Here is a 17,511-nt window from a genome sequence, read left to right on the forward strand (position 1 = left end):
ACAACGGGGGCAAGGGAGTGCAAGCCAGAATAGGGAAAGAACAGGTTAAAGCCAACATGAATTTGTCAAGTACAAGTCATGCCAAACCAACCTAATTTCCTTCTTGGGACAGGGTTGCGGGTCTAGTGGATGGGGGGAAGAGGTAGACGTGATATGTCTTGATTTTAGCAAGGCTTTTGACACAGTCCCATATGATATTTTCATAAGAAAACTAGGGAAGTGTGGTCTAGATTAAATTACTGTTAGGTGGGTTCATAACTGGTTGAAAGTTTGTAGTCGGAGTAATTATCAGTGTGCTACTGTGAAACTAGGAGGATATAACTAGTGGGGTCACGCAGAGGTCTTTCCTGGGTGCGGTAATATTCAACATTTTCATTAATGGAGTGGAGAGTTTGGTTATAAAATTTGCATATGACACCAAGATGGGTGGAGTTGCAAGCACTTTGAAGGACCGGGTTAGAATTGAAAGTGACCTTGAAAAATTGGAGAATTGGTCTGAAATCAAGAAGATGAAATTCAGTAATGACAAGTGCAAAGTACTGTGCTTAAGAAAAAAAAATCAAATGCACAAATACAAAATTATGAATGACTGGTTAAGTGGTAGTATTGTGGAAATTATAGTGAATAACAAATTAAATAAGAGTCAACAATGAGATGCAATTACAAAAAAGACTAATATCATTCTGGGGTATATAACAAGAATGTCATATGTAAGACATGGCAGGTAATTGTCTTGCTCTATTTGGTACCAGTGACATCTCAGTTGGAATATTCTGTCCACTTTTGGGTACCACACTTTAAGAAAGATGTGGACAAATTGGAGAGACTCCAGAGGAGAGCAATACAAATAATAAAAGTTTTAGAAAACGTCACCTATAAGGAAAGGTTAATTGACCAAAAAAGAAAAAAAGAGTGAGGAGTGACATAGAATCATAGAATATCAGGGTTGGAAGGGACCCCAGAAGGTCATCTAGTCCAACCCCCTGCTCGAAGCAGGACCAATTCCCAGTTAAATCATCCCAGCCAGGGCTTTGTCAAGCCTGACCTTAAAAACCTCTAAGGAAGGAGATTCTACCACCTCCCTAGGTAACGCATTCCAGTGTTTCACCACCCTCTTAGTGAAAAAGTTTTTCCTAATATCCAATCTAAACCTCCCCCATTGCAACTTGAGACCATTACTCCTCGTTCTGTCATCTGCTACCATTGAGAACAGTCTAGAGCCATCCTCTTTGGAACCCCCTTTCAGGTAGTTGAAAGCAGCTATCAAATCCCCCCTCATTCTTCTCTTCTGGAGACTAAACAATCCCAGCTCCCTCAGCCTCTCCTCATAAGTCATGTGCTCTAGACCCTTAATCATTTTTGTTGCCCTTCGCTGGACTCTCTCCAATTTATCCACGTCCTTCTTGTAGTGTGGGGCCCAAAACTGGACACAGTACTCCAGATGAGGCCTCACCAGTGTCGAATAGAGGGGAATGATCACGTCCCTCGATCTGCTCGCTATGCCCCTACTTATACATCCCAAAATGCCATTGGCCTTCTTGGCAACAAGGGCACACTGCTGACTCATATCCAGCTTCTCGTCCACTGTCACCCCTAGGTCCTTTTCTGCAGAACTGCTGCCTAGCCATTCGGTCCCTAGTCTGTAGCGGTGCATGGGATTCTTCCATCCTAAGTGCAGGACCCTGCACTTATCCTTATTGAACCTCATCAGATTTCTTTTGGCCCAATCCTCCAATTTGTCTAGGTCCTTCTGTATCCTATCCCTCCCCTCCAGCGTATCTACCACTCCTCCCAGTTTAGTATCATCCGCAAATTTGCTGAGAGTGCAATCCACACCATCCTCCAGATCATTTATGAAGATATTGAACAAAACCGGCCCCAGGACCGACCCCTGGGGCACTCCACTTGACACCGGCTGCCAACTAGACATGGAGCCATTGATCACTACCCGTTGAGCCCGACAATCTAGCCAGCTTCCTACCCATTTTATAGTGCATTCATCCAGCCCATACTTCCTTAACTTGCTGACAAGAATACTGTGGGAGACCGTGTCAAAAGCTTTGCTAAAGTCAAGAAACAATACATCCACTGCTTTCCCTTCATCCACAGAACCAGTAATCTCATCATAAAAGGCGATTAGATTACTCAGGCATGACCTTCCCTTGGTGAATCCATGCTGACTGTTCCTGATCACTTTCCTCTCATGTAAGTGCTTCAGGATTGATTCTTTGAGGACCTGCTCCATGATTTTTCCAGGGACTGAGGTGAGGCTGACTGGCCTGTAGTTCCCAGGATCCTCTTCTTCCCTTTTTTAAAGATTGGCACTACATTAGCCTTTTTCCAGTCATCCGGGACTTCCCCCATTCGCCACGAGTTTTCAAAGATAATGGCCAAGGGCTCTGGAATCACAGCCGCCAATTCCTTCAGCACTCTCGGATGCAACTCGTCCAGCCCCATGGACTTGTGCATGTCCAGCTTTTCTAAATAGTCCCTAACCACCTCTATCTCCACAGAGGGTTGGCCATCTCTTCCCCATTTTGTGATGCCCAGTGCAGCAGTCTGGGAGCTGACCTTGTTAGTGAAAACAGAGGCAAAAAAAGCATTGAGTACATTAGCTTTTTCCACATCCTCTGTCACTAGGTTGCCTCCCTCATTCAGTAAGGGGCCCACACTTTCCTTGGCTTTCTTCTTGTTGCCAACATACCTGAAGAAACCCTTCTTGTTACTCTTGACATCTCTTGCTAGCTGCAGCTCCAGGTGCGATTTGGCCCTCCTGATATCTTTCCTACATGCCCGAGCAATATTTTTATACTCTTCCCTGGTCATATGTCCAACCTTCCACTTCTTGTAAGCTTCTTTTTTATGTTTAAGATCCGCTAGGATTTCACCATGAAGCCAAGCTGGTCGCCTGCCATATTTACTATTCTTTCGACTCATCGGGATGGTTTGTCCCTGTAACCTCAACAGGGATCCCTTGATTCAAGACATGATAAGTCTTGAAATATGTTAAGGGCTGTTGTCAAGGTTCCTTCCCCACTCTGAACCCTAGGGTACAGATGTGGGGACCTGCATGAAAACCCCCTAAGCTTATTTTTACCAGCTTAGGTTAAAACTTCCCCAAGGTACAAACTATTTTACCTTTTGTCCTTGGACTTTATTTTGCTGCCACCACCAAGCGTCTAACAAATATATAATGGGGAAAGAGCCCACTTGGAAATGTCTTTCCCCCCAAAATCCTCCCCAAACCCTACACCCCTTTCCTGGGGAAAGCTTGATAAAAATCCTCACCAATCAGATTCAAAACATAGAGAATCCCTCTAGGCAAAACCTTAAGTTACAAAAAGACACAAGAAAAGGAATATACATTCCATTCAGCACAGCTTATTTTCTCAGCCATTTAAACAAAACAGAATCTAACGCATATCTAGCTAGATTACTTACTAAGTTCTAAGACTCCATTCCTTTCTGTTCCCGGCAAAAGCATCACACAGACAGAGAGAACCTTTGTTTCCCCCCCCCCTCCAGCTTTGAAAGTATCTTGTCTCCTCATTGGTCATTTTGGTCAGGTGCCAGCGAGGTTATCCTAGCTTCTTAACCCTTTACAGGTGAAAGGGTTATTCCTCTGGCCAGGAGGGATTTTAAAGGTGTTTACCCTTCCCTTTATATTTATGACAGCTGTTATAAAGAGAATGGTAATCAATTGTTCTCCATGTCCAGTGAAGATAGGACAAGTAGTGATGGACTTAAGCTGCAGCAAGGGAGATGTAGGTTAGATATTAGGAAAAACTTTCAAACTATAAGGATAGTTAAGAACTGTAAGAGGCTTCCAAGGGAGATTGTGGAATGTGTCATTCGAGGTTATTAAGAACAGGTTATACAAACGCTTGTCAGAGGTGGTCTAGGTATACTTGGTCCTGCCTCAGCCTGGGTGGCTAGACAAGATGACCTTTTGAAGTTCCTTCCAGCTCTATATTTTTATGAATTGGCTTACCTCTTTTGAAGTTGTGGAGCTATGCTGCTTTACACCTGCTGAAGATTTGGCCCAATGTTTTTAATTTTGATCTCTCTTGTGCTTTCTTCATTGATACTAAATGTAAGGGATCAACATGCAAATTGCGCAAACCAGGAGAAGACTCTAGAGGAATTAAAGCATTCATTGAAACAAATTGCAATAGATCATTTCTCACAAAAAAATTAATCTGTCATTCTTTGAGTAGGAAATATTCTGTATCTTAAGAGGGACGTGTGAAAGCTGAGTCTCATGGACAAGGCAGGGCTTAAGTAAGAGGGGGGGCCATGATCAAACATTGAAACTGAGGCAACTAAACTTCTATAAGACCACCACCTTCCTTAAATTGCATATTGCCCTGGGGAACTGGGGGATCCCTGCAGGTGCATGGGTAATAGGACCATTCCTTAGCATGGAATTTAGAGACAGTTGTCTAATTTACTGTTGTAAACAGCTCACTGTAATATTTATATATCTTCACTTGTCATCTAATCCAAATGTTGCAGAAACAAGTGGAATAGTTTGTGTTTTCATGTTATGTTGTTTCTTTGCAGGAGTCAGACAGTAATAAGTTATGTTCCCTATATTCCTTCCGGAATACCTCTACCTCACCACACAAGCCCGACGAAGGAGGTCGCGATCGCAATGAGCTAATGACCAGTGTTAATTTTGGAACTCCAGAACGCCGCAAAGGAAGCCTTGCCGATGTGGTGGACACACTGAAACAGAAGAAACTAGAGGAAATGACCAGGACTGAACAAGAAGGTATGTGCGGGCTAAGACTATTGTAATATATTTTTTCTGGCAGATTCTATGCCTTAAAGAATGTGTGGGGTATCAAGAGCCAGAGAAGTGCATAATTGGCAATAACTGGGAAAAAGTTATTCACAGTTACTATGGCAATGGCAGTTTGTGATCCATTAGGCATGTTAGACAGATATCTCTGTTTTCTAAAACTTTCTGAATTTTAGGTGATGCCTATGAGTCAAAGCAAAGATTTAAGCTTAGGTGATGCCTTAGCTTATTTAAAAAATCATGATGAATTTCTAGCTGCTCTCATCATGTTCATGGATATATTTCAGTAATTTTTTTCTCCTTTTAAGAGAAAAATATTTGTTTTAAACAACAGAAGTGCAGAAGAACATTAGTTATTTAATTCTATCTCAGTAATTGTCATCTTTCTTCACTTTATTCATAACAACTTTTGCATCTAGGAAGGTAGGCAACTGTTCTAAGGGTAAGGAGGAGCTAGCTCTGACCTGTAGATCCAGATCTGTGGCTGAAGAAATGCATTTTATAAAACATATGTGCATATGTGAAAAGGAAATACAAAAATAGGGATAAATCATGAGGCAATGAATCACCTTATATTCAGTTCTTAGTCTGAATAATCCTCTGTGACTTAAATGAGAGTCTTGACTGAATAAGGACTAAATAGAATTGGGGAAGTGAGTTCATCCTTCTAGATCTGCACATGGATGGATTCTACACAGAGGTCTTCATGTTTCATGTGTAGTGAAGCCTCAGCAGCCTCTGTGGCACCATCTTCCCAGTCCCTGAGCCCATGGGGAGACCTGCATAGCATCTGTATTAAAGAAGAGGTGGTTGGTATGTATGTCAGAGTGAGGGCGGGTTAGAGCAGCGGGTGCTCGTAACCTAATATCCCTTCACCTAGACTCCAGTGGAGAAGCCACAGTTCTATGTCTTTAGGCTTTTCCTATTCTGCCTCCATGCCATGGAATTCCTGCTTAGGGAGTGTTCTGGCAAAACAACAACAAACTTTCAGGGAGTCAGAGGATCCTGAAGTAGACACCGTAATGTTTCTGCAGTGGGACAAGTCCTGCCCCCTGCAATGAAAAATCTGGGGAAAAAACATGCGAGAGAAGGACACTTGCAGAGTCTTCGATCTCCCCCATCAATTACTGGGCATTTCAGGAATAAGGGGGCTGTAACATCCTGGAGTTGAGGATTTGGCTTACAGGCTTTTAAGGGTATGCGGTGAGATCTTCAGGCTCTGTGTAGCAAAGTAGAAATCCATTAAAACTGAAACAACCTATTTCAATATGGGAAAATATGCAGGGAGGTAGATTTATGAAGGTTTCTACATTTCTTGGCATCGTTTTTAAATGACAAGCACATAGTTAACTGTGTTCTAAAGGTGTCATTTCCTAAGCTGGAGAAGCGTCTCCAAAGAATGTCCCAGATTTTTGAGAACCATCTGTCTGTTTTCAGCTGTAAAGATCATTCTTTTAAAAATTATCTCTTAAGTTTGATGGCTAGACAAGGAAACTATTTTAAATTTTACTTTGGCAAAATCATTTTTTACAGTCAGTTAACAGTTGTTCTGCACTCCATGCTAATCAAAGGCTTCTTGGCTCATACTTGCTGCTGGAATTTGAAGTTGTTGTTGATCATAGTGACACCACCGCTAAGACTTTTCCAAAAGTACATTGTGTGGAGTGTAAAACCAAATGTGCATAGTTTACAGTTAATATTTTAATGTGATGGGTTAAGCACTTTAACTTCTCTTCCTACTAATTCTGGTGTCTTTTCTATCCTCACTCTTTATTAGTATATACTAGAGTTGGTTTCATCTAGACAGGTACTTTATACAAAAAAAAGACAACTTTTTACTGAATGTGAGAGTTCTCCATGCTCCACATTCCCATGAGGAAGAGTGTTTGCATGATTTATAATATCTTGCTTTCTGAGGAACAGCTAGCTCTGAAGCACTGTTCATTTTAATGCCTCTTTATTTTGGCACAAAAGTGGCGGACCACATCTTCATGTTAAATTATTTTCATGTTTTGCCCAGCTACTTTTACAGAGAAAGGTCACTTGACTATTGCAAGAAATAATTGTTAGGCATCAATTTGTACTATTTTTTAATCAGTGACTATGGAAAATTAATTTTCAGCAAATATTTGCAGTTGTGCAATGTATCATGCTCCAAAATTTCAGATATTGTCAATTTTTATATTGGGTAGAAATAGATTGTAATTGTGGCAGATTTGGGTACCTGTGCATGTGAAATAGCAAAATGCTGAATAGACCTGCTTCAGTGTTTACCTGAAAAAGTATGGGTAATGCAAAATGGCGATCCACAACTTTTGTTTGAGCTGAATAAAATAAACATTTAAAAACTAGTTTCAATTAAATGTTTTAAGGCTGTGATTTTGCAGTTGACTATGTATGGGCAGACCCTGTGTTTGTATTGAATCAGTTGCAGGAATGAGACATAGGCTAGTAAACACATTTTGTCCTGTAGCATACCCTTTCTTTTAAATGACCTAATAATTGCCTAAGTATAGCTGGGCCCAAGAGGTTTGTCTTTCAGCAATTAACCATCAAAATAGGCTTGTTTAGAGTCCACAGTTCTTCTGAAGATGATATACAGCCAGGGCTGCTGAAGAATCCTCATACTAAGCCCTGATATAGTCATGACCTAGTTCAACAGTGTTCCTAGTCCAGAAAATTCAAAAGTTACTGTCTATTAATTACTAATTTTGGTAAATGAGGGTCATCATAATACAATAACTCAATGAATTTAATGGAGAGGAAGCATTAACTCCTACTGCATACTACTATGTTAATTCTGTGGGGCTTTTCTTCTGTGTTTCTCAAAGAACTTTACAAACAAATTAAGTCTCTTATCACTCCAATGATGTAGGTAAATAGTCCTTTTTTACAGTTTTACATGGAGGAAACTTAGTCATAGGAAGGTTATAGGCCCTTGTTCTACTTCCATTAAATCAACAGACCAATTAGATTAGGTCCGAGATGGATATTGCCAGGTCATGCAGTGAGTCGGTAGTAGAGCTGGATATAAATCCAGAGCTCCAGATTTGCAGTCCCCTGCTGTGACCAGTAACACCCCCCATGTTTCCTTTAACTTCACAAAATTTCTGGTCTACCAGAGGAATATGGGCTAGGATTAGCGTGAACCTCCAATGCAAAGTGCTTCATAGTTGGGAGTGTGCTTTCAAATATAAAATGTCAGCCATCCCTGTATATTCTTCTAGGCCCCACAACAACTCGTAATTGTGAGAAAATGAATATGAGTTTAAAGACTTTATCATGTCTAAATAAATATATTTAATCAGAGCCTTTGGCTTCTGAAAATAAGTTGTCTAATCAGAATTTCATTTGAGCAGCTGCGACCGAGGAAGTCAACAGGCATTGCCTAAGAGAATATGGCCCAGCTGGTTAAATTTGGTTGTTGTAGTGATTTAAATGGTCAAGTGCTGCTTGTAATCCAGGACCGTCTGTCTGCAAAGGAAAGAGTGAATGCTTCAGCATAATGTACAGCTGTTTTAATCTTTCTTTAATAATAGTGCTTCAGCCAGTATCATGCCTTGTGTATCACACTACAAACATAAGCACCTCATGCAGGACTAAACATATCTTAGGTCAGTTTCTTGAGTTACATGTAATTTGGAAAAAGACCATCACCTGCAAAACTCAAATAATAATGAGTTCCCAACCCAGTCCTTGTGCAGATTGTACATTAAAACAGCCTGTGACTTAATTTTTAATGATTTGGAAAGAAAATAGATGTGGTAGAATTTAAATATAAAAATAATAAAATTCTATTCAGTGTTTACAAGTCACTTAGCTGAGTACATAAAGACTTGCTGAAATGTGTTCTCGTGCGGTATAAGAGGTCAGAAATGAGACCAGATGTCTAATTTAACTGAGCCATATCAAACATTTAGAGTTTTGGATAATTTCAATATACTAACTTATTTACATTTTCTATACAAGGAAATGCACTGGACAGTGTTTTGGGGAGGGCTTTTTGTTGATTTTCTTTTAAAAAAAAGAGTGTCTTCCAGTGAAGAAGAAACATTCTTTCGTTTTAGTGTTCAGATGAAGGGTGTACATGTTTGGCACCCTGGTCAAACATATGTTTCCCCATTCCCCTCCACACGCCCTACCCTTCCAATAAGAGAAGTCACTTCCAAAACATTGCTTATTACTGCTCTTATGTGATATATTTCCATTGTCTGGTCTGCCTACTTCGAGGCAAAGGTTCCAGTCAGACATTCTGTTGTACCTCATCCTAAGCCTCTAAACGTAATAATTACTAGCACACATCTTGTCTGTAGGTTGGAGGGCAGATTTCCCTTCAGAGTTGATACCAGTGCAACTCCATAAGTATGGAATGCTAGTATGGCCAGTCAGCTGGCACTCCTGAGCTGGAAACTGGACGTGTCATTTCTGCTAAGTGCTAAGCCCTCATTACTCAGGGCCTTGAGTCCTACTTCACTTTTGACCTTGATTCTGTGTGATGTATACAGTATCATTTTTCAGCAAAGCTCAGTTCAAAATTCTAGGACAAGTTTTTTATAAACTGCTTCCCATTCTTGTTTCATCACTGAAGACCAGAGTTGGACATGCTAAAGTCAGAGATTTTTAATTACCATTCAGGGTAGAATTACATACCTCTATATAAATAGCGGTATATTACTATATCCATCTCTACTATCTGTCATGTATGCAGGTGCTCTCACTCTCCCTAAATATATATGTATCATGGAGCTAACCATGCATACATGTCTAAATGTATATTAAATATATATTAAACACACTTTAATAGATAATATACATGTGTATATGTATGATAGAGATTGTAAATTACTAAAGCAATATATATGTAGATAATCAGTGTTTTTTCAACTCTCTTTCTTGACTCTTCATTTGCGGGTAAAAATTCAAGAGTTAATACCAAAATAACTAAGAGCAAAGCAAAACAAAACAAAAAGGTATTTGATAATAGGACTAAAGATGCATACAGAACAAAGTACATGGAAATGTGCTCAATTCACATTGATTTCATTGGGAGTTACACAAAGATATCTGACAATTCAGTGTGGTCTATAAGTGTGCTATTGCCATTACATTTCAATTATAGGTTTATGAATCTACTCCGCTTGCAAAAACCGTATATATGCCATACCATACCATACTGAATGAAAGAAATGTTTCAGTTCTACACTGTTTGTTCATCCTCCCACAGGTATTAAAGGATTGATCCCAACAGTATATCCATAAGTAGCCCTTTCAGTTTAGTTTCAAGCAACAGGACTTCCATCACTTCTCTTGGGAGATGTTCCCATAGCCTTAGAGAGCTCACTTTTAGAATTATTTGTCCCTTATATTTAGTTGGAATGCTCTTTTGTTTAGTTTTCTCTGCATGATTCCTAGTTATATCCCCAATGATTACCCTGATAATTTTCCCTCCCTAATTATTTTTTACAGTCTACAGCTACTTGTAAAAAGAAAAGGAGTACTTGTGGCACCTTAGAGACTAACCAGTTTATTTGAGCATAAGCTTTCGTGAGCTACAGCTCACTTCATCGGATGCATACTGTGGAAAGTGTAGAAGATCTTATTATATACACACAAAGCATGAAAAAATACACAATGTAAGGAGAGTGGTCACTTTGGATAAGCTATTACCAGCAGGAGAGTGAGTTTGTGTGGGGGGGGGGGTGAGAAAACCTGGATTTGTGCTGGAAATGGCCCACCTTGATTATCATACACATTGTAAGGAGAGTGATCACTTTAGATAAGCTATTACCAGCAGGAGAGTGGGGTGGGAGGAGGTATTTTTTCATGCTTTGTGTGTATATAATAAGATCTTCTACACTTTCCACAGTATGCATCCGATGAAGTGAGCTGTAGCTCACGAAAGCTTATGCTCAAATAAATTGGTTAGTCTCTAAGGTGCCACAAGTACTCCTTTTCTTTTTGCAAATACAGACTAACGCGGCTGTTACTCTGAAACCAGCTACTTGTAGACAACCATCATTTCCCCCCCCCCCCCCCCGCCCCTTTGGAAATTCTGGTGAGTGAGTAGATGGTATTCTTTTTTTCCTGAGTTAATATTAAACTCTTATCCCAGCATAGTGTTAGAGGACATAGTGCTCAAGGAGATTTTATCTTTTGGATGAGACAAAGAATTGAGTTCCTAGCTACATGTGGGCATTGAATATGTCCTTGAACTTTTCTAAAGAGTAATGGCTGGATTTAATTCCAGTTGGACAGTTATGTCTCTGCCATGTTCCCACCCCCAGTGTTTCCATTGAATAAGGCCACATTCTTGTCTGTCCTAAAATATTTGGCATTTATTAAATAGATATGCATTATATATTCTTCATGGGTTCTGGATGGTTACAGATATATTTTATATTTGAACAGTTTTTTTCATAGTTTTACTATAGTTTGAAGTTAGGATTATCCAAAGTGATAGGAATTAATTGTTTTGTGGTAGCTCCTGGAAGCCGCAACCAAGGTTTGGGGGGCCCCATTGTGCTAGGTACAGTTCACATATACTGAACAATTTGCTATATATCAGTCATATACTACCTGCCCTGTTCTCCATGAATTTTCACAAATACTTGCTGGTAATAGAGGGAGGGCCTGATCCTATGCCCATGAAAGTCAGTGGTAAAGTTCCCATTGTCTAAAATGGTGCACGATCATCTCCAAAAATTTGTGAGCAAATTCCCATCAATTCACAGATGGTCATGTATTCGTCAACATTTGTACATAGTCTCTTACCTGCTTTTTATCAACAGCTGTATTGTCATGGTTTTTCTGTATTTACTAACAGTTCTTTATTTCAAAAGGAATAAAGCACTTCAGTAACTCAGTCTTTATACAATCACAGCTGATTTGTACTTTCTTCTATTGAATGAGCCTCTTCTCTTTCTAGCATTCCTTTTTTCCCGGTGTGTTAGATTTGTAGAGGCCTTTCTTGTTCCTCTTTTTATTACTATTATTTATGATTTTTTTCTGGTAGTGCCTCTGGACCAATCAAAAACAGGACCTTGTTGTGCTAGACTGTCTCTGTGCCATAAAGTTCACTGTCTAAATAGACATGACAGACAAAGGGTAGGGCAAAGACATGGAGGACACTTCCCCCTTTCATTCTGTATTTGCATAGCTTACCTCTTTGCTGTATGCTGATTGACTGTCTCTAGTCCCCTGTGTTTTCCTCTGCATCTGTCCATTCCCCTTTGAGGTTCTTTTTTACCCTCAGATCTTTGTGTGGTCTCTCACAGTCACATTAGTCACTCATTTTCACTGCTTTTTCTTCCTTTATGAAGAAATTGTAGCTTGTTGTTCTGTATCTTAATTATAGTAGTTATGGGGGGCTCCAGCCTTGTTTCATACTTGTGGATTTTAAACGTTATTAGCCATACCTTTAAAGAAAGGGACATTATGTCCTATGAAACCATTTCTTAGTAGGCTGAATTCAAATAATTGAGGGACACTAGCAGAAAGCACCCAGTTATCTCAATTGGTTCCTTATTAGAAGTAGATCTAGAATGGCTTCTCCTCTGGTTGGGTTCTCTGCTTTTTGAATCAGGAATTAGTTTTCTGTTTTCTTTTTATTAGGACTCCCAACATTGCTGTCTTTCTTCAGTTAGCTTCTCTGAGCTCCAGCTATAGACTGCCTTGTAGGCAGGAATGGATTAAACTGACCTGAACCTGGATCCTCCAAATGTCAGCACCTCCTGAGCATATCCAACCAGCTCCTCCCCAGTGATACTTCCTCTCTTAGCCTCCTTGAATCTTCTTCTCCATCCCTGTGCCTCTAGTTTCCACCTTCTGTCTTTGCCTGCAACTTCATTAAACCTCTTTCCCTCAGGCCCCACCAGTAGAAAGAGAGAATTTTACATTTTTGACTACATGATAAAATGTCTCAGCTTTTCTATCAAATACTATTTCATCTGTTTGTTGCAGTACACTCCCCTACATTTCTGATGCTTTTTAGAAATCATTTATTCTGTGACCTACCTACCTATGCAATATTTGAATCAAAGACCTATTAGTTACATTATAAGCACCATAAGAGCAAATAAGAAAATGCAAGGAGCTGTCTAAACAGCCTGCTCTTCCCTTATGAGAATCATAAGAGCAAATCCAGTGTAAATGGATACAAATGAAAGAAAATCAGGCTCCCTGGCTAAGAACATGATTGAGGTAACAGCTATAAAAACATGCAAAGCTGCTTCAGTTGTGTGGACTCGGCAGCAGATAACTAAATTCAAACTTCACTGCAGTTTCTAATGTACTGTGAAGCTAACAATATTATGATCAGAAAATGTTTTAAGATATTAACTGAAGTACATGCTGTAGTCAGGTTTTGATTTAGCAAATCAATATTACGGGCCAAATTGAAACCCGTCTTTTTTACAATTATCAGCTTTAATATAAAAATCTCTAAAGAAAATATTTATGTTCTTTTGATGGCTTCAGCACCATGTACATCAACCTTTATGCAAGTGAATTTTCAAGTTCTTTAGGTGAACAACCTCTGGTTTCTTTCGTGACGAACTTTAGTTTTAGTTAGTCCGATTTGCTCTGGCATTCCTGCTGTTTTGTAACAGCGCCTAAAAGTGCTTTAAGTGCTTGTGACTGTGGTAATGAATGAAAATATCTTTCCAGCACTGAGAGTATTGCATTAGACTGAATAGTCACCTTACTCGTAAAAGCACTATTACAGCGGGGCAGCTGTAAGTAAGGATAGCGATTTCTGTCCACTGCTTATTTACTGAAAATTGTAAATGTATTATTTATTGAGAGCTCTCCAGACAGTGCTTGTCAGAATAAAAATGTCACCTCTGAGCAAAATGTTATAATACATAATAAAAATGCTAGGCGTGCACTTTAGAGACACAACTAATTAGATCTGCTTTTCTTAAAGAAACGACAGTGTTGTGTACCTTTAAAATGCTGATATATTCCTTATTTTCCTATACAGTATTTGGTTTGGATACCTTATCATTACTTAAAAATAATGTTGACAACTTTATAATGTTGCTACATGAAATACAGAGGCATTTGCCGCCTGGCTGAAGGAGGCAGCTACACAATCAGGCTGCCCATCTCAGCTTGCAGGGGGAGCATCTGCTCTCACCTCTGTGGTTTAGCCTGAAAATACAAGATGCCACTTCCTCCATGAGCGATGTTGGCTGGCAGGCTTGTGGAAAACCACCTCCAGTGTAAGCAACATAAAATTATTAAGATTAATCCTCAGCTGTGCTAATTAACCCCAAAAAAATTTTACGTTAAGGAAACCATATCTATTCAACATCAGTGTTACTTTTGTTTACTGTTAAAAGCCATTAAGCACTGGATGAAATCAGTTAATTCTTTTTATGTATTTTTATTTAGAAGATATTTTTAATGCTAGTTAAATATTTTTTGGAGATTGTTTCTCCTCCTGAGTGTTACAACATGAAGGATGTCACGTTAAAAATATGTACTCTCATAGATTGACTTCTTATGGGCGAGAGGAAATGTGGTTTTGAATTTCTCTCTGTAACAAGGAACAATTTAGTTCAGTTTAATAAAATTTAGATCACAGCTTGTTAACAGCATTTTTCTTCTTCAGAGTATATCAGTCAAATTCAGGCCTGCGATAAGAAAGCCTTTTACTTTAACAAAGTTATGTCCTTATACACGTGGATTCGGTTTGTCCATCTGTTGATCTTACAGCCCTTCACACTGAACTTTGGGCCTGATCCAGTTCTACTGAAGCCAATTGGAGCCTTGTTAGTGACTTCCGTAGGAGCAGGATCAAACCCTACATGAGCTCCTCTTAGATCTGTAATTCAAGTTCTGGCCCAACCTCTGTCTTCTCACGTCCCATTGTATATTGTATTACTAGTGAACACAAAGTAGGAATCAGAAACAAAACATAATCCAGTTTTCTGGGCTAAATTTTTCTATGCCACCTATACACGTTGTGATGAATCCTTTTAATTTTTGTATCCAGTTAGACAGCTTCCTTCGTTATGTGCTCATTGGCATACTGAACTCCAAGACATAACCAAAATGAAATGAGTTAATTTTTGTATCCAGTTAGACAGCTTCCTTCGTTATGTGCTCATTGGCATACTGAACTCCAAGACATAACCAAAATGAAATGAGTTAATAGACATGCATGTCAGAATCCTCCCTTTTTCTTTAATAACATAGCAGAGCAGTCACAGAGCAGTGGTTAAGAGAGATTCATGAAAAGGAGAGCATAATAGTTGTGGTTGATGCACTAGTGTAGGCAAATATTGCATAAACATCCCCAGACAGTTCTGCTAACATACCTCAGTCCTGACCAACAACAGCCATGCTATTCCAGTCTTGGTCTGCTCTTCAGCACAGACAGCCAATCATGCAAAGCCATGCCAAAATGTCCTGTTCTGCAGCATAACGTTCTGGAATTTATTAAATAACTGTTGTCTTTTATTAATCAGAGTGTATTTTTAGTTATATTTGGTTAAGTACCAAGAAGTTTCTGGGCATGGTGCCCTATATATAAACAATTATTTGCTTTCTTCTTTTTTATTGTTGTATTTATTATTAATGTTTTGGAGTGAAAAGAGTAAGGCAGCTTTTACATAACTATTTGCTGTATTTTGAAATGCAGTTATAATGCATTGTTATCAGCTTAAATTCTTCAATCACCTGCTGTTTTCACGTGATTCTCAGCTGATTTGATTTGACTTGTATCACACTCTGAGCTGTGGGCATCATCTTTACATCACTTATAGCTTCAGTGAACTTGTACACTGTTTTGCACTTTATCCGTCTGAAAACGATACAAGCAAGTTGACATTTTCATAGTCTAGTATTTTTGAATGCTACAAGGTGTAGTCCTGGAAGTGGCAAAATGTAACTGAAAACTCAGTAGCCCATCCATATATGTGATCTCTTTGGTGCAAATTCCTATTAATTTCCCACAAAGTTGAGGGCCAAATTCTGTGTCATTTACAACTATGTTGTATTTGTTGAGGGTACCAATGAAAGCAGAATTTTGCTCTTTAAATGTGTCTTTGAATTTATCTGCCAGTCTGATACTTAAAATGTGTCTGGATCCTAGTACAGGTATTAACACTTCCTCTCCTATCTTAAATATGTCACAAGCAGGTTGCCATTAAATATTTACAGTGAAACAAAAACTAACACAAAGGGCAGAGGTTTGATAAAGCATCAGAAGAGCTTGCTAGTGAAAACCAGAGGCACTGGGCCAAATTCATTCATGGAGTGACTCTATTAACTTCGTTACCCCAGGAATAATTCTACCACAGTTTGCATACATTTGCACCATTGTTTTAATATTTTATAGAGGATTTTGAATTGCACAGAAGGAACGTTAAAGACCTAGTACCTGAATGTGTTACCTATTATAATAAGCTTTCTTTATGTTAGATTCTCAGTTTCCTTTATGAACTGTTTTTGTTTTTGTCTAAGTAAATTTGTTTGTTGCAGCTTTATTAAATGGTTTTGATATATCTTTAATTAGCCAGTTAATTAATAATTCACTTGGAACATTTGTTTCTGCATGTTTATCATATCTCTTGTTCCTATGGTATAATGTCTTGATAAGGTTATCTTGTCTACTGCATTGCATTGCCTAAATACCAAATCATAGAACAAATTACTGTAAGACATGCAACTTCAGACATCAAATTAAATGTATTGTTAGTGAACAAAAAAAGACACTGTAATAAACATTTCTATTTAATAATTTCCTCACTTTTCTATCTCCCTGTTAATCTTTATTAGCAAATTTAGCCAGTGTTATACCAGTAGTAAAACACGCTGAAAACATTGTTTTAATTCAGTTTAAGAGTATATCACGAACTCAGAAAGAAACCAGGTAACTGGAAAGCACTGTATTATTATAATGCGGAATGGCTGCAGGATTTTAGTTCTATTAAGAGTGAAATTTGTAACCTATAATAGTCCAGGCTTTTTTTTGTGTATTTTTCTACTAAATCATTTTTTTAAAAAGCCAAAAAGAGACTATAGGATTTGAAACACAGTGGCCCTGAAGTGATGGGAAAATGGCCAAGGTGTCACAGCTAATTTCTGACCTTGCTGTATGAGTTCTGCTGTTCCTTATTCCCCTTGTCAGTCTGTGAATCCCTGAGGCTGTACAAACTGGCCTAACATCACTCAACTCCAGTTTTATATCCTCTCTTAATAATGTTGAGTCTATTCTGTCCAGCTTTGATTCAGACAACCTGCTTGTCTTGAAAAAGTGATATATTTAATCAGTGGCTCTGTCTTCAGCATAGCTCCCACTGCGTGAGACTAGAGCCAAAGAGTAGTGCAGTGGCCTGTCACTTCTGTTTGAATAGGTAATGTGGAGCCGTTCAGCCGAAGAGACAGGAGCTGGAACTGCTTGTTAGGACACATGATCAAAAGCCACTCTCTGCTTTCTGCCAATCAAGCCTCATGTCGCCTTGTGGGGCAGACATTAAATAGATTTTTCTGCTGTACACGGTGGGCACTTTGCCAGTTTGACATGTGAACTGTTACAAAAGATATCAGAGTTTCCACTGCTTGCTGACTGCTTTTAAATATTACCAAGCTCTTGGTGTCCAAAGTAGAATATTTTAAATACTGTATTATGATAAATTTCCAGCAGTATTACTCAGTTTCCTTCATGCTCCAAACAGTTTATAGATATTTTTGGAAGCAAA

At 38.9% G+C, this 17,511-nt stretch overlaps 1 protein-coding gene across 34 annotated transcripts in view; it reads left to right on the top strand.

Moving 5' to 3' along the window:
- SOX6 (SRY-box transcription factor 6) overlaps window positions 1–17,511 on the top strand; it is a 451,795-nt gene that overhangs the window by 188,909 nt on the left and 245,375 nt on the right. For all 34 annotated transcript variants that reach the window (XM_043549526.1, XM_037899741.2, XM_037899724.2 and 31 more), the window contains one exon: window positions 4,564–4,774. In XM_043549526.1, the coding sequence (XP_043405461.1) occupies window positions 4,663–4,774 (112 nt within the window). In that variant the 5' untranslated portion in view covers window positions 4,564–4,662. The remainder of the gene's footprint in view (window positions 1–4,563; window positions 4,775–17,511) is intronic.

Source organism: Chelonia mydas, chromosome 6 (assembly GCF_015237465.2).
Source record: "Chelonia mydas isolate rCheMyd1 chromosome 6, rCheMyd1.pri.v2, whole genome shotgun sequence".
In the NCBI taxonomy this organism is placed as follows: domain Eukaryota; kingdom Metazoa; phylum Chordata; order Testudines; family Cheloniidae; genus Chelonia; species Chelonia mydas.